At 43.3% G+C, this 23,737-nt stretch overlaps 1 protein-coding gene across 1 annotated transcript in view; it reads left to right on the top strand.

Moving 5' to 3' along the window:
• The window catches only part of LOC147432331 (uncharacterized), a 49,484-nt gene extending 34,190 nt beyond the window's left edge, over positions 1 to 15,294 (top strand). Inside the window, exon 2 of the mRNA XM_086491560.1 lies at positions 14,957 to 15,294. Within this exon, the coding sequence (XP_086347686.1) occupies positions 14,957 to 15,036 (80 nt within the window). The 3' untranslated portion in view covers positions 15,037 to 15,294. The remainder of the gene's footprint in view (positions 1 to 14,956) is intronic.
• The last annotated feature ends 8,443 nt before the right edge of the window (positions 15,295 to 23,737 follow it).

The following is a 23,737-nucleotide window of genomic DNA, read 5'->3' as shown; positions in this document are numbered from 1 at the left end:
TAGGGGCTAGTCGGGCAATAATCCTCAATATAGCCCAATGACCAAAAAATATGACCCTCCAATATAAATGGGGGAATATGTGACCAAAACATGTCTAAAGTGGGAAATTTTCTGAACAACCCTAAGTGTGTATGAGATCCCTGTCCAGCAAAGGGCAAGTGCATGTGAGTGGTGAGGAGCTTGTAGACAGTGTGCGAAGCATCTGGAGATGAATGAATCTAACACCCCCCCCTCAACAACAAATGCGGAGAAGCTGTCAAGGAGAATGCAACACATCTGGTAAATCTGGAGAAGATGTAAATCCCGAGAGAAAAGGATGAGGAGCGCTAGCCAAATAACACGACAATGCGTACAACACCAATGTGATGATGACCAAGGGTGAGGAAACTCCGATCAAGTCGGCGGTCGCACAAGGAAGCTAATGGAGTGGCAAGCTACGGAATAAGTCGCTGAAAAGGATTTATATGAGGAAGTAACCTAAGATGAGCGTCCAATAGCCCATCGGTGATGATCACCACTAGGATGGAGGGACCTAGTGTAGCAACAGGAGACGACATGGGGACCACGAGGAGAGAAAAACCGTTGAGGTGGGAAACCGGTAGCATATCCAAGTCAAAGAAGCTCGAGCAGAAGAGGAAGGAAGAGTAGGAAGAAGAGGCTCAATAGGGAAGGCATCGTCCACCATGGTAGACAAGATGATAGGATAAGCAATCCATCCATGTAGAGACCGCAGTATTTGCAATCTTTTGGGAGAGGAGTCGTCTTAAGGGTATATATAAGATGCAATATGGTCTGTTCTCCATGGCAGACACACAATATCGGACAAAAGTGTAACAAACTTGGACACTCCAAGTCAAGAATCAACCGCGACAGCACCAAATAACCACTTCAAAACAATTCACAGATCACAATAGATTTGCACTGGCCCGGCGGAGTTCCGTGCCTAGAGATATTGGCCCCAAAGACTGGCGCCCCTTTCGGTATTTCTTTTTGTATTAATCAATCATCAAAGTACAAGAGAGCGGTTAGGGTTTCACTCTCAGACTCTGCGTCCAGATGCTCTGAGAAGTGAGGCCCTCACCACTAATTTAAAGGTTACAAGGGATGCCCAAAAGCAGAGCCCCAAAAGCTTTTAAAATCAAAAGCATCAGTTCTCTCTCTCTCTTAGAGAGTCTTTTCTCTTTTTTTTTTAATAAAAAAAAAAGCAAAAGCAAAATTCGCGTCGCTCATCATTTTCCAAAAAAAAAAAAAAAATAATAATTTTTTTAAAAAAATAATCCGCCTCCGCGATTTCCGGAATTTAGGGTTTTTGGCAAAAATTAGGGTTTGCAGGAATTTTAGGGTTTCTGGCAGAAATTAGGGTTTCTGTTGTCCGCCACGTCATCACTTTGTGACATACCCCCCTCTTGAAAGCATTGTAATTGACCGCGATTACGCCTGTAAAACCGACAAAAGCCATAAACCGTCTTAGCAGACACTGACTGTTAGTACCTACGTACTAGGAACACATATCTAGCACATGTACAAAATCGACAGTCACATCACACGACATCACAGGACATCACCAGACATCACTGGACATCACATGACATTCAACATTCATTCGGATCTTAGACCATGATTTATCGGCAATGTAGCTAGCAATCACATCTAGGTCCAATCGGGACCTCATCGATGTCCGATTGACTAACCCCTATTGCAACCATGTCTATTCGAGATCAATCAGACCAAAATGCTGCAGTCATTTCGGCTATCAGTTCCTGCACTCACAGGAAGTCAAGAACAAATCAGTATCATAATCAGGAATTCCATTTCATAAAGTCATCCAGCAGAATACTGTCAGCTCTCAGTATCCCTGAAGCTCAAAGAGACATCAGTGACTTTAGTATCAAAATCGAGGCATCTGTTGACAAAGGAGTGGAGCGACTCCCCTCTTGTGCATCCCACTGCACCAGATCTTCGGCCAAGCTGAGTTTCTGGGTTCCGTTTGGAGTAGACTATGCTAAACCAAAACATCGAGGTAAAGTTTCACAATCCGAGGAGTATCTGCTAGGTCCTCCTCCTCCATCCACTTCGCATCAAATGCAGGAAAGTTCTTGAACTTAACCAAGAACCGCCTTCGGACTTTACCTTTCTTCGTATCATTATGTGCCAAAATCTGTTCAGGAACAAGGATCTCCTCGTTTTCTTCCACTTCGGGTTGCTCATCAGGCTCCCCATCATCAGGCACATCACCCTTAACAGGGTTCAAGAGACTCACATGCAATGCATTATGAATCCTCCAAGTATCTGGCAGGTCCAATCGGAAGGAGACATCATTTATCTTGTCAGTAATCTGGAAAGGTCCGTAGTATCACATACTAAGCTTTGGAAAAAGCCTCTCCTTTCCCTTTTTTTTTTCTTAGGCGTGCCTTCTCAAAAGTAAGAGCACCCAATCATCCTCCTTCAGTTTCCAGTCGCGACGATGGCGATCCGCTGCCTTTTTCTGTCGTTCTTGAGACTTCTGTAAAGTCTCGTGAACCTTGGCAAAAGCCGTATCCAAATCTCGCGAATATTCATCCGCTTCAAATTTCTAATCTTTCGTGCTCAGGAAGGATGGAACCTTCGCAGCAGTTTCAACAATCTCTCATGGCGTCTTCCCCGTCGAAGAGTGTATCGTGTTATTGTAGGCAAATTCCACCAAAGGTAAGTTCTTTTCCCATTGAGTCTTCTGATGCGAGATACAAGACTTCAATAAATCTAAAATCACTGAATTGGCAATCTCAAATTGCCCGTCAGTCTGCAAGTGGAACGATGACGAGAACTGCAACCGCGTCCCAATGTTCTCCCAAATTGCCTTCCAAAACAAACTCATAAATCTGGGGTCTCTGTCGGAGACAATCGTCTCAGGCGTGCCATGTAATCGGAAAATCATCGTGATCATTCTGTATTCTCGGGAGATTAAAAAAAATGAAATCCATTTCAATATTTTCCCAGGGGCGGGTGGGTGGGTATGGGTAAAGGCTGTAACAATCCCTGTGCCTTATGCCTGTCAAACTTGACCTTCTAGCATACCAAGCAACTGCGCACAAACTCTTCCACATCCTTCTTCAGTCTCCGCCAAAAGAAATCTCTCTCTACCCCTTTCATGGTGGTAGCAATGCTGCGGTGACCCGTAAAAGGTGGACAGTGGCAATCAGTCATAACCTTTTCCCTCAACGGCTGTGTAACGCACAACATAGTCTTTTTCATCAAGTAGCCTTCCCGAAGGGAGTATCCAGCTACTGTCTCCCCATCCCGTATCCGTGTGAAAATATCTGCAAAATCTGTATCTGTGGCACACTGATCGACCATATCCTCGAAGCTCCTATGATGTATCGCGGAAATAGCCAGAACCAACGGTTTCCGAGACAAAGCATCTGCCACCACATTCTTCTGTCCCTGCACATGGACAATCTGGAAGTGAAACTATGACAAGATGTTCGCCCACCGCATCTGCTTTTCCGAAAGCTGCTTCTGTGACAAGAAGTAGCGCAAACTCTGATGGTCTGTAAAGACAATAAAATCCGCTCCGAGTAGGTAATGCCGCCACTGAGTAAGAGCATGGATAACCGCCAAAAGCTCTTTCTCATAAATCTGTGCTGTCATCTCCGGCCTAGAGAACAAACGGCTCTCGTAAGCTATGACATGGCCTTCTTGCATCAAGACCGCACCCAGACTACGACCACAAGCATCACAATATACTTCGAATGACTTCTGCAAGTCCGGCAAAGTCAAAATAGGTCCCGTAGTCAATTTCTCTTTCAATGTCTGAAAGGCAGTCACCTCTGTGGGTCCCCACGAAAAAGGTACTCCTTTCTGTGTCAAGATATGCAAAGGGGAAGCAACCTCTGCAAACTTTCGTATGAACCGCCTGTAGTATGAACATAGTCCCAAGAAGCTTCTAACTTCATGGACATTCCTCAAATCGGGCCAATCACGGATAGTCTCTATCTTGGCCGGGTCCATTTGCACTCCTGTTGTGTTGCTGACACAATGTGTCCCAAAAAGTGTATCCATGGTAGGAAAAAATTCACTTTTCTTTGCATTAATCACTAGCGTGTGATCTCGTAATGCCTAAAAGACTTGAAGCAGATGATCTCTGTGTTCTGCCTCATTCTTCGAGAAAACAATGATGTCGTCAAAGAAAGTGCCAACAAATAGCCTGTACTCTCGAAAAATCCTGTCCATCATCCGGTTAAATGTCGCAGGAGCATTGGTTAAGCCAAAAGGCATCACCAAAAACTCAAATAACCCAAAAGTCGTCCGAAAAGCTGTCTTGTAGACATCTCCTGGCGCTATCCTGATCTGATGATATCCACTCTTCAAGTCAATCCTGCTAAAGCACGAGGATCCCTGTAACCTGTCGAGTATATCATCGATCCTAGGAATCGGAAATCTGTTCTTGATGGTGATTTCGTTGAGAGTGCTATAATCGATGCACATTCTCCAAGATCTGTCTTTCTTCAAAATCAACAACACTGGAGAGCAATACGGTGAAGTACTAAGCTGGACAAGACCCTTTTCCAAGAGGTCTTTCACTGAGTTCATAATCTTTTCATTCTGTACTCGGCTCACACAATAAGGTGGCCGATTCCGTGGTGTGCTTCCAGATATCAGATCAATGGTATGATCTTCAGGCCCTCTCAAAAGCAATCGGCATGAGCGTGGAGAAAAAAATCTTGGCGTTCTTTTCTTCAGGTCAAAACATATTCAACTTTTATCCATGGTTCAGTTCTCCCAAAAGAATGAGTAAGAAAACTGAAGTTCATCAAGTACAATCTCTAAGCCCTTCATTTATCAAAGTCGCTTTCTCGGCCCGGTAGTCAACCACGGCGTAGTTCTTGTGGTACCAAGGGATCCCGAGTAGAACGTCACTCACGTGCCCTGAACACCCGTGTCATTGCAAACGAAGTTTGCCAATGCTCGGTGTAATGGCAACATCCCATCCGGGTGCCAGTCGAACTACCTCCGCCAGTGGCGTCAGTCTGTCGGGCGCAGTTCCAAATCGAGCCGCCAATTCCAAGTGAAAAGAAGTTGGCCTTGGCTCCTTCAAAAGAGCTTCTACATCCTTCACTTTGCCCCAAAAAAAAAAAAACGGCAAAGTTTGTACTTTCATTCATTTGATTCGGTGCAAGTCCCACGCCATGTGGTACCAGTTCTGCTTTTCTATCTGCCTTTTCTGCCACATTCCTCAGCTGCTCTCGAACTCTCAGACCTGTCGTCGTCTTTATCATTCTGTTCTTTCTGTGCCTTATCAGGGCACTTTGCGGATATATGTCCATGTTTCCCGCATCCAAAGCACTTCCCCTCTCTGATGAAGCGAGCTCTCTCCTCAGGAGTAAGCTTGGGTCGTGCATCCTTTTTTTTTCTCTGGGTTGCTCTTTTTCATTCTACTTTCATTCCCAGAAGTCTGTTTGGCTCGTTGTGTCATGGCCTCATCTGTGGGGTAAGTCAGACTGCCAGAGTGAATGGCAAAGCCCCGCTTCGCATGACTCATCAACTCCTGAATAGAAGCTGACTTCTGTTCCAAGCAGTGATCTCGGATCTCTGTAGGTAGACCCAAGGTAAACCGCTCAATTTGTTCTCTGAACGAGATCTTCTTGAATGAAGAGGCAGGTAGAAAAGAGCTCCAGAATCTTTCACAATAAGAATTCACTGTATCGCTCTTGGTCATCCGGAGATGGTTCCAAGCAGCTCGTATATCTCGCTCAAACTCTTGAGTCAACCAAGAAGAAATAAAAAGCCTCTTGAATTTCAGCCATGTAACTGGCACAGTCTTGCTTAATAGAAGCGTGGACCACCAAGTAGGAGCATTCCCCTCAGAGTAAGAGGCAGCTCTCCGAATCTTGGAGTGCTCTGAATAGCGTCCTCCCGCGAAAGCGATGTCAAACTGCTGTATAAGAGACAAAGCCTTCGAAGCATCTGAGTATCCTGAAAAGTATCAAACTTGATCGAGTGGCCACCTTCCTTAAACTCTCGGACTTTCTTGCTGTTATCTTCGAGAAAGTCATACTGGTTGGCTTTGTAAAAATTCTTCTTGTTCGCATAAAACTTTCCGTCATCGGAATCTGAGCTATCTGTAGACGAGTCCTCAGTAGAACTGTCAGTCTCTGGGCGAGATGTAGCCTTCTTTGCCTTTTTCTTGCCCGTTCCGAAGCTTTGTGTCTTGCTTCGCTTTTTTGCTTTTTTTCTGTCTTCTTCGCTCTAATCCGAGGAGCTAGAAGAACTGTCAGAAGAAGAAGAAGAAGAACTGGGTACTCCTTCAAATCGAACACGCTTCTTCCGTTTCTTTGCTTTGTCGAATGTCGACTGACGACCCAAATATCCCGGGAAGTCAGTACCTTTGTTCTGCTTTTTGCCGTGCTTTTTGCCTTTCTTTTGCACGTCGAAAAGCTGAGCAATCCGTGCATCAACCACGTTCTCCAGTTCCTTCTCCGTATATTTCTTGGAGGTAGAAGGTTTCTTGAGAGCGGGTTTCGGGAGTGGTGTTGTGGTTCTCTGCCACTCCATCTGTACCTCTTTCAAAGAGGTCTGGTTCATATATTTTACCATCTTCGGGTCCTTGGCAAAATTGAGCATCATCTTTGTTGCATCACCAATCAATTGACGACGCTCCATCTCTGTTTGCTCCGCCTGAGTAGGCTGAGGCGGGCCATACTCTCTGTCTGAATCTTCGTTGTGATCCCAGCCCGCATCTCCAGATGCAGAGGGAGTCGACTGATCATTGCCTGAAGCCATAGGTGCCGCGGAAAAAAAAAAATCGGGGATCGTATTTCCCGTAGAAGAGAAATCGGCCGTGCTCTGATACCACTGTAACAAACTTGGACACTCCAAGTCAAGAATCAACCGCGACAGCACCAAATAACCACTTCAAAACAATTCACAGATCACAATAGATTTGCACTGGCCCGGCGGAGTTCCGTGCCTAGAGATATTGGCCCCAAAGACTGGCGCCCCTTTCGGTATTTCTTTTTGTATTAATCAATCATCAAAGTACAAGAGAGCGGTTAGGGTTTCACTCTCAGACTCTGCGTCCAGATGCTCTGAGAAGTGAGGCCCTCACCACTAATTTAAAGGTTACAAGGGATGCCCAAAAGCAGAGCCCCAAAAGCTTTTAAAATCAAAAGCATCAGTTCTCTCTCTCTCTTAGAGAGTCTTTTCTCTTTTTTTTTTATAAAAAAAAAAGCAAAAGCAAAATTCGCGTCGCTCATCATTTTCCAAAAATAAAAATAAAAAAAAATATAAAAAATTTTAATAATCCGCCTCCGCGATTTCCGGAATTTAGGGTTTTTGGCAAAAATTAGGGTTTGCAGGAATTTTAGGGTTTCTGTTGTCCGCCACGTCATCACTTTGTGACAAAAGAGTCAGAGGAGATTCTAGGGAAAGTCAACCTGTGGGAGCACATCCACCACCGGGGTCTGGACAAAATATCCAAGAGAGAGTCTGCAAGTGCAAGTCGTGAAGACACGCAACATAGGAGAACTCCCCCCTAGGAAAGTAATGGAGTGTGGTGAGGTAAAGGACGGCTGAGATGATGCATCGGGAAGAATGACCGGTGTTGTAGAAGTCATAGCCTCGGAGTAGACCAGCAAAGCAAGGAACATCCATGAGGTCTTCATTATGTAAGTAGTGCATAGGTACATCCAAATGGCAAGTGGAGGAGTCACAGAACCAAGCAGAAGCAAGGAAGAAGCTCTACCAAGGAGAGGCAAGGCAAAAGAGCCACCATGGAGCAATGTGCCGGAAGAGACCATGCGCGCATCCAAATGCTGAAGGATACTCCCATCTAGGAGTACATGTCCAAAAGAAATGTCTGACGTGCCAAGAGGCACGGGTCTATCGTACAGAGAACCAATGAAGGAGGTGGATAGGGCAATCCCAAATAGAGAGACAACAGTTAGGGATAGGGAGGGAGGGTTACTGAGGGAGAAGTAGTAGTGGAAAACACAAGCCACGTCCACATAAGTTCATGTACCAATTCAATCCCTTGCATCTTCCCAAGGGCAAGAGAATCTCGAGGAGGGAAGATGTGTAATGTTGAGGGAGATCCGTCCGTTGTGCCAGAACCTATGTCTGAGTCCACGTCTCAATGTCAAAGGAGCAAAGCTGAAATGCGATCTGAAAACACGCCGTGTAAGCGCCACACCGGTGTGGGTAGGGGGTAAAGACCTGTGAATTAGGAAGGGAATCCGAGAAGTCATTGACGAGGCCAAGGTAAGGTGTTGTCCATGCCAAAAACCGCAGCAAAAGAGGCTGAAAAACATTGCTGTAAACAGAGTATTCAGCATCACTCAGTGTCCAAAGGCACCGGATGCCAGAGTTTGGGACAAGAGGATGGGAGGTTCACCAAGTAATCGGCTGAAAATCAGCAAAAAAGTTCCAATTTTGAAGTAGAAGGTCCAATAGTTGGTACGGGCAGCAATGGAAGAAGCTTCTCGTGGCCAAGGAGATGTAGATCCGGCAGGAGAGAGGAGAATCCAGTCGCTGAGGATACCAATGTGAAAACGCCAGGTGTGTGTGCCTCCCTTCTCCAAAAGGCTGGGCAGCAAGCAAAAACACAAGCCAGCCAAAAACGCTAGGTGTAAAGGAGGATCCCTCTGCTGCAAAAACGCCAGGCCAGCAAAAATGCTGGGTTGCTGAAAACCGCAAACAGAATAGAGGGGTGGAGGAGAAGGCGTTAGGAGGTGGAGGAGGATGGCGATGGAGAGGAGAGCAGAAGATGCCAGCAGCCCACAAAAAACGCAGCCCAGAAGGGAAAACATTGGTGGGGATAGCAACTTCTACGCGATGAAACTCCCCGCAATGGCCTCCTTGCTGATGGCGATGGCAGATCTAGCACCCTTGTGCTCTGATACCATGTCAGAGTGTGCAGCGGAAGGTGAGAGAGAGAAAGCGACAATGGCACGAGAGAGAGAGAGAGAGAGAGAGAGAGAGAGAGAGAGAGAGAGAGAGAGAGAGAGAGAGAGAGAGAGAGAGAGAGAGAGAGAAGAGACATGACATGAGATGGATGGTTGAAAGGCTGGCAGCCCAATAACTCCGGATGGCTACATGGTGTAAGACAATACAATGAGAAAGAGGGTGTCTCCCCTCCTATATATAGGAGAATAGGGGTTGGTCGGGCAATAATCCTCAATATAGCCCAATGACCTAAAAATATGACCCTCCAATATAAATGGGGGGAATATGTGACCAAAACAGGTCTAAAGTGGGAAATGTGTTGAACAACCCTAAGTGTGCCTGAGATCCCTATCCAACAGGTGTACGGGTGGCCAACCCACAACCAAGGGCCAGTGCACGTGAGTGATAAGGAGCCTGTACAGTGTAGACAATGTGTGAAGCATCTGGAGATGAATGAATTTAACAGTTGGAGCCCTTATGGATACCCTTACTATTCGGACCCGGGATACGCGCCTAACCAACCGAAAGATTTCAAGGATGACGGCACGATAGTCGAATTTTTCACTTTTTCCGGGATGAAAGATCGGAAGAAAGCATTGCAGTTCCTACAGCAATTTGACAACATCTATGCTTTGGGGAACTATACAAAAGAATCCAAGATTTCTCGAGCAACAGGATTTTTGGAAGCTAATGTCATGCAATGGTGGAGTTCCATCGCGACGCAACCACATGCTCCAAGGACCGAGCAAGCTTTCAAGACAATCTTTGCACGCAGTTATATGACTCCTCTCTTTGAAGTACGGAACTTGGCAGATTGGAGCAACTTGAAAATGCTTGCCACAGAGACCATGGACGACTATAATCAAAGATTTCTTGACGTCCACCTTCCGCTGTCCTTCTTTAAGTTCATTTCCTTTGAGGACCAATGCAAGCGATACACCATTGGACTACCATCACCGTTGCAAGAATATTGTGTATCCAAGCAAGTCTCAACCATGCAAGAACTTATGGAGCATGCCGCGGTCGGCTACAAACGGATGAAGGGAAAGTTGGAGTTTACCACAGAATCAACTTTGACCACCAACCAAAACTCTCAGCAACAACGAACAAATTCTCGGGTGTCGCATGCACATCTAACCCTATGTGCATGTGGACAAGTTGTACCTATTTTTAAGGTTTAGGTGTTCTGGCACCTTTGTGAGCTTGTACGCAAAACGTGCATGTCCAGGCACTTAAGAGTAGCTGCATACCCTCTGATTGCACAATTCATTAGCACTAGCATCAATACCCAGCACCCAGCATAAGCATTTTCACCGCATGAACTCATTTTTCCCTAACTGCGCGTGGACCACGTCTTACAGCACATTTTATTATTGAAGTGACTCTTCAATTCCAAATCGTGGGGTTTGTTGGGAAGCTTGCCCAACTCAGCTTTGTGCCCCTATTTAACCAGCCCTTGTTGCATCAGGAGAAGTCAGAGGAGCAATGAAGGAGCTCAAGAACCAAGAAGTACCAAGTACCTGGGATCATCAGCACCATCAGTGTTTTTCCCGTGAGCACCTGGGGTTTTGGCATCAGCATTTTCAGCCAGCAGCAGTGTTTCACGTTCCCGGCTTCCCACCGCAGTACCACAGCAGACCAGCACTTCCCTCGTCGCGGTTGCCCGCTCCATTGCAACCAAGACAGCATAACAGTTTTCAGTCATCAGATTACTTAGCATTTTTCAGTTTTCAGCCATCGTCATCGCCGACGACGGCCGATCAGCCCGTAGGCTCGCCGCACTAGCAAATTCCCATCAGCATTCCCAGTGATTTCAGATTTCAGTCACAAGCATCAAGAGCATTTTCAGATTTCAGCCCATTAGCTTCGACATCGTCGTCTTCATCGTCGTTGTCGTCTTCGTCAAGCATCACATCATTTAGAATCATTGTGCCAGACTTCGTGCAATCTAAAACAAATACCTCTCTAGCAATAGAGAGGGGGGCCCTTGGAGGGGGGTTTGGGACCGACATTTGGTGTCGTCTCTTCTCTCTCTCTATATATCACTCTCAACATTTTCTCTCACAGTTTCCACTCCCTTTTGTTTTGGTCATTGCACAATCTCTCATTAAGTCAAGGAAGGCTCTCCCTTCCCTTTAGTAAAAGGAACCTTGAGCACCCATTGATCACTCATCCTGAGAAAAGAAAAAGCCTTCCTAAACACAGATTGCAAGCCAAGTACCCCAAGAACCAAAGAACTCTAAGTACCCAAGAACTCAGTGCATGGTTATCACTCGAAGGGGCTTGGATACTTTGCGTGAAGGTGATGAGAGTGGAGTTGGAGGAGACGAAGTTTCTACACTTGGAGGATTGTTTCCCGATGGATTGTACCTAGCCCTATGGACACTTTGGTCAAGTCGATGATGGAGATCATGCTACAAGAAGAGGCTCAACGTGCCGCCATGAATAGAGACCGTGAAGAAAGAAGGCAGCTATGGAGCTTGAGCATGAGCAAGCACGCAAAGCTGAACACATAGCGGTTGACAAAAGAAGAGTAGCTATGGAGCTCGAGCATGAGCAAGCACGCTAAGCTCAACGCATAGTTGTCAAAGAAAAGCGAACGGCTCTGGAGCTAGAGCAAGAGGCGCAGAGGGACCAACACATGCAAGAGTTGGTCCTACAGGTTCTCTCCACGAAGAGTGAGCCACTCAAGGAGGCTGGCAAGTCATCACGTAGCACAGGTAGAGGCGACGACTCCAACAATCCAGTCACTGAGAAGTTGACGTTCAGTAAGTATGATGGTAAGATGGATGCTTCTGTGATTCATTCTTGGTTGCATCAATTTAATGCTTACTTTGCGACTAACAAGAAAACCAGCAACAAAAAAGTTTTGACTGCTACCATGTATCTAGCGGGTGATGCCATCAATTGGTATCAAGCTTGGCAAGAGTCACAGTGGCCGAGCATCTTGAGCATGCCAAGGATGGCATACCCCTCTCTCTCTCAGTTGGGGCGACTTCCAAGATAAGCTCGAGGCTCATTTCATGCCACCGCAGTGCCTAGATTGGTTAAAAGAAGATTGGCATTGTCTTAAGCAAAATGGCACTCTTGTTATGTCTTTTTCTAACCGTATTTTGCAGATTGGCATTCAATTGCGCAAATCAGATGTAGAACGAAAGGAGGCTTTCCTTTTTGGGTTGGATGAGTATGTGACAACGATTTCAAGAAAAGAAAGAAAGAAGCGAATCAGCGACGATACTTCATCGGAATAAAAAGGAGAAGAAGAAGAGGGAGGGAAAAAGAGGGGGGGGGGGGGGGGGGGGGGGGGGGGGGGGGGGAATAGGAGGCGGAGGTAGAGGTGGGGTACAATGCAGGAGGCTGAGATGAGAACGAAGCGGCAGGCGGTCGAGGCGGGTACAAAGCAGAAGGACCGACTGGCGGGCAAAAACGGAGTTTGTTAGATTTTTTTTAAACTTCATGTATAGATAGAAATGCAACTCAACCTGTTGGCGCACTTGGTTAGACATACGGCTGGTAAGTTGTTCACGTTTTCGGGGCTCAAGTTCGATTTGTGACCTAGCCCTTTTACAAGGTGAGGTCCTAAGAAGGAGAGCGATGAGATTCTACACAAGAATTTGTGTAGAAATGAATGTAATAACGTACGAACCAAGGTTGGATGGGTACATCAAGTTCGATGTGCAAGTCTTCAACCCTACGGACTACAATGACGCCGTTAGAATAGCTCTAGCGCAAGAAATGAAGCGCAACAAAGGTAAGCCCAAGGAGAACAAGTCAAGTACCCCTCAAGACCAACCGAATGTTAAGACCAATGGTAAGAACATGGTAAGCATAACGGTAATTCTTCTTCTTCTACCCCTAGAGCACAACACTCTCACAATGAAAATAAAGAAAAGGCTAAAACTTAGGACACCCCTAAGTTGACGCCCGATGAAAAATTTGCTCAAGGGATATTAGGAGGTTGGTTAACGAACCGAATATGCAAAGGAAGGAAGACGTTTTGAATGTCACACTAAAGGTCACACCGCCCTACGACTTTCACCCGAAACTTTACTTTAGACTTTGGACACAGAGAAACTTTGTAACTAACCTGTAACAGGAATTGACACTTCAAACACACACGGCGAGCGCTACCAAGTAGACGCTAACACCTATTGGCCCCGAAGACTGGCGCCCCTTTCAGTATTTCTTTATTATATTCAAAGAGGGAACCTGTGATTTCCTATGAGCTGCCCTGCATAATCTGGGCTGAAAATGACTTGTTTTGGCCCGACTTCAGCAGCATAAGTGTACTAGGACGCTTCGTAAACAGTATCCCCACGCAAAAAGTGACTTTCCCAACGCATTCGGACACTTTGCAAAACCTGGCAAGAATCTGCAGCACGCTGAATTTTCTGTTTTCTGCCCTGAAAATGCGCCAAATCATCTGCACAACGGTCTCCCCTTGCGTCCCCAGGCCTCTTGGGGGTATTAGGGACCGTTTAGGGCCGAAACCCTAAACTTGCAAAAATACATAGCAGGCTGTATTTCTCTGTTTTGGGCTCCGTTTCGCGAGCCAATCGCATCCGTAGCAAGTCCTCGAGCTCTTGCGCTTGTAGGGCTACTTGCCTTTGAATCGGACGAGATTTCTCGCGTGGAATCTCTCCGAATTCACCTGTACCTGCGGGGGATTAGCAACTAGCTAATCCAGTACCTGTGCAAGAGGCTCTTGCCTCGGCAATCGCGAATGAACCCACACAACTGTACATACAGATGAAGAGTCCTCGAGCAGGGCATCACGTTTCTATATTCAAAAGGGGGGAGAGGTGCGCGAGAGTAGAATCATTGTGCTACAACATCAGCAGGCTGTCAGCAAGTTCCGGGTTTTTTGTATGCTGCCCTGTCAGCAGTTTCTAGGGCTTCCTTGTGTTCAACCAGGTTGTTCATGTTTGGGTGTTATAAGTTCCCAAAACCCCCCTTAGAGGTTGCTGTGTGACCAATTTGTGACAGACAGACAACCACCTGGCCTCGATGGTCTTGTTGTGGATCTTGCTCCTAATCAGCCAGTAGCATTAGGCAGTTGTATACCCATATAGATATCTTGCAAAGATGTGTGGGCAGCCTTGAAATGCTGGTCTCTGTGTCGGATCTGGCCTGCATGGTCTCCTCAAACCTGATCCTGACCCGAAAGCACAGGGATCTCTCGTTTGGCCAATCGCTCTCGCAGGTTCGATGGACTAAGGGTGGGAGTGGCTAATAAGTCCAAGGCAGGGACATGAAACTTCTTTGACAAAAAAAAAATCTAAGATAAGTTTTTTGGATTCTTCATTCTTCTTGGGTTCTTGATGCTTGTTGCTGAGGATACTAATGATGATGGAGATGTTGGCGATGGAAACGCTGGTGCAGTTGAAGCTCGGATCTAGTACTTCACACAAACACAAGGTTACTTCACTTAAAAGAAACTGAACTGGACACTATTAGAGAGAGAGAGAGAGAGATGACACCACATGTTGGGTCCCAACCATCCTCAAGAGCTCCCTTGCTCTATTGCCAGAGCAAGTACTTGCTTTGATTACTTGCACATATATCCACGACTTAACAGACCCCCAATCCCCCTTGCCCCCAAAAAAAAAAGTTAAGAAAAAGGAAAGTTCTTCAAAAAAAAAAAAGGAAAACCACTTTTTCCCAATAACGCAACAGGGGATGCATTTGTGTGTGTTTTTTGGGCAATCATGTAGCTAAAGTGTCCTTGGCATTTAATTCTAGGATAAATGTTTCATTATGGACTACACTTTGGGGAGAAAGTTCTAGTAGCTTCTGTATGCTGCTGCTTATTTGCAATATCACGTGCAAGAAGAGGCATCACATAGCATCTGATCTAATGCAAATGTACTGTTTGGGGCTGAATTGTACCTTTTTTGCAATGTCGCTTGATATTTTAATTAGCAATTTATTAAGTTTTTTTTCCACCTGCTGCTGCAGCTCTAGAGCTGTTTGTATGTTTACAAAAACCTTTTAAGTGTAAGTGGGACAATCTGTTTTAAACTTTACCTTTTTGCAGGTTTTTATGAAACTCGAATTGCTTACTATTCAATGCGAGGGGCGAATGGGTATACTTTTTCTCAAATTCCTGAATACTGATATTGCAGCACTAGCTGTTTGAGGGCATCAGACCTTTCCCTTGTAAACAATTGGCTCTTCATTCAAATCATGGCCATCATGTTGACAGGGAGCTAACTTGATACATGTGTTTTGGTGTTGTCATTGAGTCTTCCCAGCCCAGCTTTTAACAAATATACCTAATTACATTGTGTTTGAATAGTAAGCAGTACAATTGCAGTGTCCTTCAGCAAGTTTCACAACCGATAAGAGAACAGTTTTAATGGCTTTGATTTTTAAGCTTGATTTAATTGAGAGAGAGAGAGAGAGAGAGAGAGTATTAATGTCTTCTAGAGGCTGAACTTGACATAAGAGACAAATCATTGTGCAATTGTGGTTTCTCCTTTTCTTTGTTCTTTTTGTTTTGCAATCTGGTGCTCACATTAGCTAGTTTCACAACACCCGCATGTGGCAAGGGTTGAACCATAGCAGGCACAAACTTAGCACCCCTCTACCTTTATTGCTAGGCCAACTCTCCATGGCGTGGTATCTCCTTTCTTATCTCAATAGAAGGAAAAGCATAATGGCAATATTGGAGCTAAAACTAACACTAACATTGGAACTAGAAGGGGGTATTCATTGGAGTCGCAATAGCTTGGAGAGGGTAATAATGTAATGTGAGAGGGGGATGGAGCTCTATGGCTAGGGATGCAAAAATGCAAACTATATTTGTCGGGTTTACAAGCATGTTATGCACTAAAGCCCAAATCAAGTGTGAGCCACCAATGATTGTTGAGAACCAGCACAAGCCAACCTCCATTCATCATAGGAGGATTTCAAAAATTGATGCATTAATCAAAATCTTTTGAAGATGTTGGTGCATATGGGAAGTGTTAGGAAATATGGCGTAGCTAAATAGATATTTGAGTAGATTATTTAATAGAGAGAGATAGATTTCACACACAAGAGATTATAGAGTATAGAGAAAGAGAGAGTACACACGATATACGTGGTTCACCCAATGTGGGTTACGTCCACGGGAAAGCAGTCACTCAATGGCTTTAGCACTTCAAAAGAAGTAGTTTACAAAGGGATTAAACTTTTAATAGAGCTCTCGCCTTGCTTCACTCACCTCCTCACACTCACCTTGTTGCATCAACTTCACACTGCCTAATGTGTAGAAATGGCCTCTTTTTATAGGTCAAAAGGGTTGCCCTCTCTCATGAGAGGCAGTCATGTGCAGCCGCCCTTGTGTGAATAAGTCCAAATCGGATTTTTTAATCCGTCCATGTGTGGCCATTCTTGTGTAGACAAATTCGCTTTTGAATTCGGCCACCGGCCATTGACTTCTGACCACCGGCCACCGGTCAACCGATCGATCATTTTTCGGCCGTCGTTCGGCCATAATATTCCGACGAGGAAAAAAAAAGTCTCGGGGACTTCCGTCCCCAAGGTTCTTAAAGTTGCCATTGATTCTTAGCCGTGAAAATTTTGGTTTCCGGTGAGTGATTTTCCTTCATGCACGATGGCTTCTCCTCATAATGGGGGCCTTACAAATGTGCGCTTTTACCACAAAAAATTACAAGGGGTAAATCAAGCTCCATACTTATCAGGAAGTGACATGTTAAAGCCAAATCTACAAGTTCATAGAGCTAGAGATGCCTATCGGCAATATGCATTAAACTCATTCTAAAGACACCTATTGCCCATTGTTGCCCTAGCTAGATGATTAATCCTAATTTACAAAGAAAAAAAAAAGAATGTACCTACTGATGAGGCTCGTGTTTGTGGGCCAAATTTTGTGAGGTATAGTTAGATTGATGACCTTTTCCATAGCATTTCAAATGCTCACAAAGCCCACATAACAAAATCCATTGTCCTACCACAACAATCAGAAACAAAGAAGCATGTGATAAGCATTGGGGAATGCATAAGGTTCCACAAAAACTTGCGAAGGAGGCGCAAAATACTAGTGTCCCAAATGGTCAAATAAAGATCAAAGCCAAAGAAAACGAGTTCAAGAGGATCTACACACATCATGAAATGCAATGTGGCTTGAGGCTAGAGGCTAGGTTTTGGACTCAAGTTATAGATACAAAAGCCATGTGCTCTATGAGAGAGAAGAAGAAGAAGAGAATTTTAATGTTGTAGGAAACTATCCCAAGAGACCTTAAAGATCTATTCGACGAGGAGAGTTGAACTCAAGACCTATTATGAGAGAGAGAGAGAGAGAGAGAGAGAGAGAGAGAGAGAGAGAGATTTATTACAAATTTTCATCTTACATAGATTTTTGTGGATCAGCTACCACCACCAATGGTGCTAGAAATTTCACCACATTCTAAGAGGATACAAGCCATACCTAAGAAGTCCAAGACAATGATCCCAATGTATCCATTAAAGAGCCTATTCTAGGTTGACAAAATGGATATTGAATTGTAGGATTATAATCTAGCCAAAACTTTCTCTTAAAAGAATTATGAATCTTTCATAACGATACCCAAGTGGAACTTTGCAATTGGCTTGAGTGATCTTTAGGAAATTCGGGTACTTCTTGAGTCATCATTATGAATTTAGCTTCATTTAATATTTTATGAAGATTAGAAGTCATTTGTAAAATAAATTTATCATTAGGGTATATATTTATTCATTTCATTATCACAAAGTTAGCTCGATTTTATACAATAAACTTTTCATAAAACTAAACACAATTTTTTTCCTTGGCAAATGACTCCTTTATTGTTGGTAAATTGGTTTTAGTCATGATTGGTTGCCTTGACGACAACTTCAATGCATGAGATGGCTCTGGTAACCTTTTAATAAATTTCTAACCTATATACCTTGAATTAGCACAAAACATTTTTATCTCAGAGGACCACTTGGCACCCATGGTTCATGAATATTAGGGGGAAAAGACTATAGGCTTGGAGGTAAGGAGAGCTCATGTCGTGCCCTTGTAGCGATTGAGCTTGGTTGAGTACTTTGGAATAGAAGGCTTAAAAGACCACACTAGAAGCCTAGAAGTTAGAACTAAGCTGGGTTGCATAAACTCATATCCAATTGCTTAAGCTTTGGTCCAATGCCGCATTTTGGAATCCTAGGAAGTTAAGCTGACTATCAAACATTTTCCCTTGCCAAATGAGAGTGCATATATCACAATTGTTGTATTTTTTTTGCTATTTCTATTGAGGCAATTGGATAGCCCCTTATGTTGTTGGCTTAAACACCTTGACCTTGGTATTGCTTTACTCACCAAGTAGATTTGATTGTTTCCTATAAAGCCAGTATTCACATTTGGCCTTTCTAATAATTTCATGCTTGGAGTTACTAGATGCATTGAATGTTGTTTTTTGTGTCTTGTATCTTTGGTTTGTTGTTTGCTCTTCTTGGTTGTTGTGCATTGTATGCTGACACTACACAATACGTTCTGGTGCTTGACATGTTGCTTGGCACCATTACACCAACCATGAACCTTGAGATTGTCCTTCAACACCCATCCTAATTTGACACGACATTAGAGTTCATGGTTAAGAGATCTTGAAATTTTTGTAGTTTTCTAATCCCAATTGGATTGCTTTACAAACCCACTTTTAAAGAGGCTTTGGTGTTTCCTTTTTTCAGTTGTTCACTTTCTTCATTGTGCTTAAGATTCTAGTGTGCGGCCTTTGGTCTTGTTGGTGATGCTTGTTGTACCCTTGATAGATTCTAAAATGTAGGGATGAGAGTATTTTTGGCATGCAAGTGGAAAAGGCCTTATTGTTTGATACATTTAAATCATTTTTGTTCTTTAATCCAACATCTTGAGATTGAAAAAACCAAGACCATTCTCTTTGCTTTTGCTTTCATTTCTTGAAAACCCCGCCCACATGGTGCTCGCATGGTGTGGATAAGATAGGGTCTAGTGTGGATAGATTAGGGTGTGGTCTAGATAAAATAAGGTGTGGTCCTTGTCACATACGATCCATGTAAGAACCATATAGGTCCCACATAGGTGCCACATCGGATATGCAAGCATCTATATGTATGGGGATGTTTTCATGTGGTTATAGGTGTTGTGCATTATGTGTGCCATCTTGAAGGTAAACAAACAATGCAAAGAAACATAAATGAATACATTTGCATATGGTGTAGTCCAATGTAGCTCTAACGTGCACAAAAGGTCATCGCATCAGAAATTGACTTCATAGCCTTGGCCATAAAGGCCTATTATATAATCCGAGTAGAGAAAGAAAAATCAGTTACATTAAGCCATATGTTAGTCATGTATGCAAGCATGCTTCAGAACTCTTGATCTTTCTTAGTTTTTGGTCTCTCGCGTACATTTTGTTGAATGGGTCTACTTCATGATTTGCCCAAAAGCATTCCATAGACTACTTCAAACGTAATTCAGAATAGTCTATGTAATTCAATGACAGAGATAGAATTTTCCCTCAAGTCAGACTCTAAAGAAGCAACCTTTCTTTGGGGAAAAAAAAAAAGAAGCTTCGTCTTGAGAATTTCCACAATTGATTTGACAGTTTATAATGTTTTCCATAACTATTTTCACGAGCTATCTACACCAAGCCTAAATCATGTGCTAGGTGAGAAAAGTGTCATGCCATGTGAAAGTAATTTAGAGCTTCAATCTCAAAAAAAAAAGTTAGGGAACTAGAGCAAGAACGGTAAGGAAATTGATCTATCAAAGAGAAACTTGTTTAGGTTATTAGATGATGACATCTTGAAGGATGAAACAACTTCATGTATATAATACTTGACATCTGGAAGGACGAATCAACTTCATGTATATACTACTTGAGATTTTTTTTGGAGTTGGGCATCACTTGGTGAGGATGTAATGTTTCATAAAAAATTTAATGCCATCAATTGGCACTATGTTATGGATTGTAAATGTTCCTAGATTGGCACTTGAAGACAAGATTTATAACATTAAGTCCACATGTGGTAAAGGATCCTAGAATTTGTGACATGATACTCCTCATTAGTTGGGTTACACTCCCTTATAAAAGTTGGTAGGACATTTTGATCTTTGTGTTGTAAATTGTCAAGAATTGATAGTAAATTTTGATCCTTCTTTTATAGACCGTAATGTTCCCGCATTGGCCCTTGATCACGTGATTTTTAACACTAAGTTCACATCTAGTAAGGGGTTCTAGAATTTGACTCGACACTACTCATTGGTTAGGTCGAACTCCCTTCAAAAAGGCAATTTTTTACGTACATCGCAGTGTTTCCTCTATGTAAGACTACTATATTGCATGCATTTGAGGGGCATTATTAAAATTCCTTTTCTATGAAATTTGCATGATTATGATTCACCCTTTCCTATTGAATATGTTAAGTTTTTTGAACATACTCCTTTTTAGGTAAAAATGCCAATTTTTTGGATTGAAAATATCCTTCTATTTGAACCCACAGAGTGATAAACATATTATTGGTGACGTCCTCAAGGTTTTAATAAGATTAGCATGCAAGCCGGAGTGGCCTGTGTGCCGCCCATGGGCAGTGGCTATGTGCAAGGGTTCACCCCAGGTGGAGGGCACCAGACTGCCCTCACCTCCTTCTCCTCGGGTTGTCTTCCATGCCCCCTTCTCCTTGCAGACGGAATGGGGCTTGGCTCCCCTTTAGCATGCTCTCTTGATCGGTGGTGATTGGTGGTTCCATGAAGGCTGTGGTCGAGTGTCACTTGATAAGAAGATTTAGAAATTTTCTCATGTAGGAAAAGGGAGCCTTTTTTAGTGTTTTTCATACAATACATAACATCACTAGCTTCTATTTGGGAGGCACCGCATACCTAGCTAGGTACGATTGGGGGCAGGGGACCGCCGGCCCCCCACCCTGCCCCCAATTGTACCTACCTAGGTATGCCGTGCCTCCCTCAAAGAAGCTCATGATTTTGAGGTAAGTCATAATGTGGGAATTATTGTGAGAATTTGTCCAAAACTTCTTGTGTATGATCCAATCTTTTTTTTTGTTTTTGTTTTTGTGGATGGCTTTTGTGCCGCCAATGATGGATGTTCGGGCTCCCCCTTCTTGCAGCAAACTCTTAAGGTATGCAAGATTTGTGGCCTTTTGATATGTTGGAATCTAATTGCTTGAGTCATCGGTTCTCCTATTTGGAAGGTTCTAGTCATCTGGTAGAGGGTTGGCCGCCTATGGCAACAAGTAAGACTTTGTTGTCAATTATGTATTGTCGAGGGGGGCTCCCTGTAAAGCCATTCAATGATGTTATTAGAGATAATGTTATCTTCGCAATGGTGGATACCTTGGCTCAATGCGAGTATTTTTGGTTATCCAATTTATCTCAACTCACAGTTGTATTGCCCAAAAAAACAAAAGATTAGCATGCAAGTTAGCAATAAAAAAGATGGGAAATTTCCCAAAATACCTCCTTTGATTGTGAAAATTCTTCCAATACCCCTGTAATTTAAAAAAATCCCAAAATACCCTTGTGCTATTTTTTACAAGGAATTGTTCCCATTTTCCCAAAGAGAATATACAAAAGCACCCAGATACCCACATGGTAGATTTGCGTGTTAATATCGAGTTATTTCATCTCAAGCCCATAATACCATCAAGAATCCTCTTTTTGACATGCTCAATTGTCTAGTGCTTTGTATGGAAACTTGTAAAAGATTACCGTTTTTGCCATGTTTTCTATTATCATGAGAGGTAGATTGGGAATTTTGGAAAATTTCAAGGACATTGGAATTTTTTGTCCGAATTTGAGGGGTGATTTGAGAATTTTTCAAATTACAAGGGTATTTTGGAGAATTTTCACAAATTTGAGGGGTATTTTGGTAATTTTCCCCTTTAAAAATGTATGTCAAAACATGGAACTAGATTGGGTAAAGTGGGGCCATGTGCATCATTCCCTTTATGGAGATAGATATGTGGAAATCTGTATGGGCTCTCTCTCATCCGGTGTTCACGATAGGTTTGCCTCAACTTAGCCTAGCCTCGGTTCAAAATCTAATTAATTGATTTCCAAACAAAATAAAACAAACAAAAACCGGTGAAATATACAAGAAAATAGTGCAAATTCATAAAATCATAGAACTCCAATATTAGAGATTTTCTCAAATAGTGCTATCGATCTCTCTCTCTCTCTCTCTCTCTCTCTCTCTCTCTCTCTCTCCCCTTTCCTTCCTTTCCCCCTTTTTCACATAGGAAGCTAGCTACAAGCACAAATACATTCCCTCTCTTTCTCTCTCTCATCACAAGGGAAATTATTGTATGACAGTTCAGGATCAACAAACCTTATAGATGCAAGGGACTAGGGATTTTCATGATGATTACTGAAAGTTACAGCTTCAAAAATGAAACCCTAAGCCACGAGTCCTAGGAGCCAAACATGAAAAGCCAAAACAAACAAGCTTCTACACCATCAATATCTATTGAGATACAAAAATCCATCGGAGTAAAATTCTTAGAGTTGGGGGAGAAAATGGACGACGAGGTTTGTGAACAAGTGTGAAATGAACAAGAAAAAAGGTCGTTTCCCACTACTATCTTAAAGAGCTCAATAACTCTCCCAATATGAACTCTTCAATTTATGAGCTGAAGTTAAGTGACAAATCTTGACAAGATTATGCAATACATTAGAGGGGGTGGATGTTATTTGAAGACACGTAGACTAAATACAGCATGTTCATAAGGGCACTTGTAATGATCTCTTGATTGCCCACATCAACAAGGAAATATCTCTTTGCCCCTTCCATAAACTCTTCAAAGAACAATACGAGAACATATGGCAAACGTGTAAAAATTCATAACCCCCCTAGATATCTACATTGGAATTTGCAAGGTAGTCCAATAATGGGCATGGACAAATAGGATCTTGGATTCGCTGCGAAACTTTGGGACACTGTTCATGTATTTTCCCCATCCTGGCCTCTTTGTACACTCCTCTCATCCCTTCATATCATGATAAGTCAAACCCTTGGCACTAGAGAGAGTAGGTATTTAGGAAAATGCCTACTCAATATAAACCTCCCATTCCTCAGTCCCCCCTACTTCTACATGCTAGAGCTCCTAGTACAAATGGAAAACTCCCTAAAACTAGCTACCTGTCATTTCCCTCTTGTGCAATATCACATGGTAGCATGCCACCTACAAAATCACTTGAACATTGATAGAAAACTGCAATGTACCAGTAACCTTAGCTTTGACTCATTCAGAACATGGGGGATGAGTGTTGGCAGAGATCAAAGGCGAAACCCTACCGCAGCCCCTTAAACCAACTCTTGAAGAGTTCTACCTGAAATTAAAGCTCAAACAAGGTGAAAAGTCACAATGGAGTACATAAGAGGATGAGGAAGCATGCATGTGGCCCACTCAATGCCCAAATAGAAACAACCGCCTCTCAGAGAGGGCTACATGTACATAACGCAATGCTTGGTTGACGCCTCTCTTACAAGATATAAAATCAAACGTTGGCCATCATTCACATGCCATGTGGCTCTAATCAACAAGCTTCATTTAACTGTCCACAATTGCTCCGAAGAATCCCATGCTTTACTAAGGCCTTATGTAGGCAAAGAATCTGCTGCATTACTCTGCACATATCAGACCTCTGCACACATACAGAATGCATGTTGTTGAGCTCAAGCAAGGGAGAGGACCCAATCAACCCATGCTTGCCAGGTTTAGCTTTTTGCCTCTGATTATAATTTAGCTCTAAATACACATACAAATGCGCATGCTTACCCATACAGATGCTTAATGAGAGATTGTGAAGTTAAGACCA

Source organism: Adiantum capillus-veneris, chromosome 20 (assembly GCF_014529385.1).
Source record: "Adiantum capillus-veneris isolate H3 chromosome 20, ASM1452938v2, whole genome shotgun sequence".
NCBI lineage: Eukaryota > Viridiplantae > Streptophyta > Polypodiopsida > Polypodiales > Pteridaceae > Adiantum > Adiantum capillus-veneris.
The sequence above is the reverse complement of the archived record's forward strand: the minus strand, read 5'-3'. Positions and strand labels throughout refer to the sequence as shown.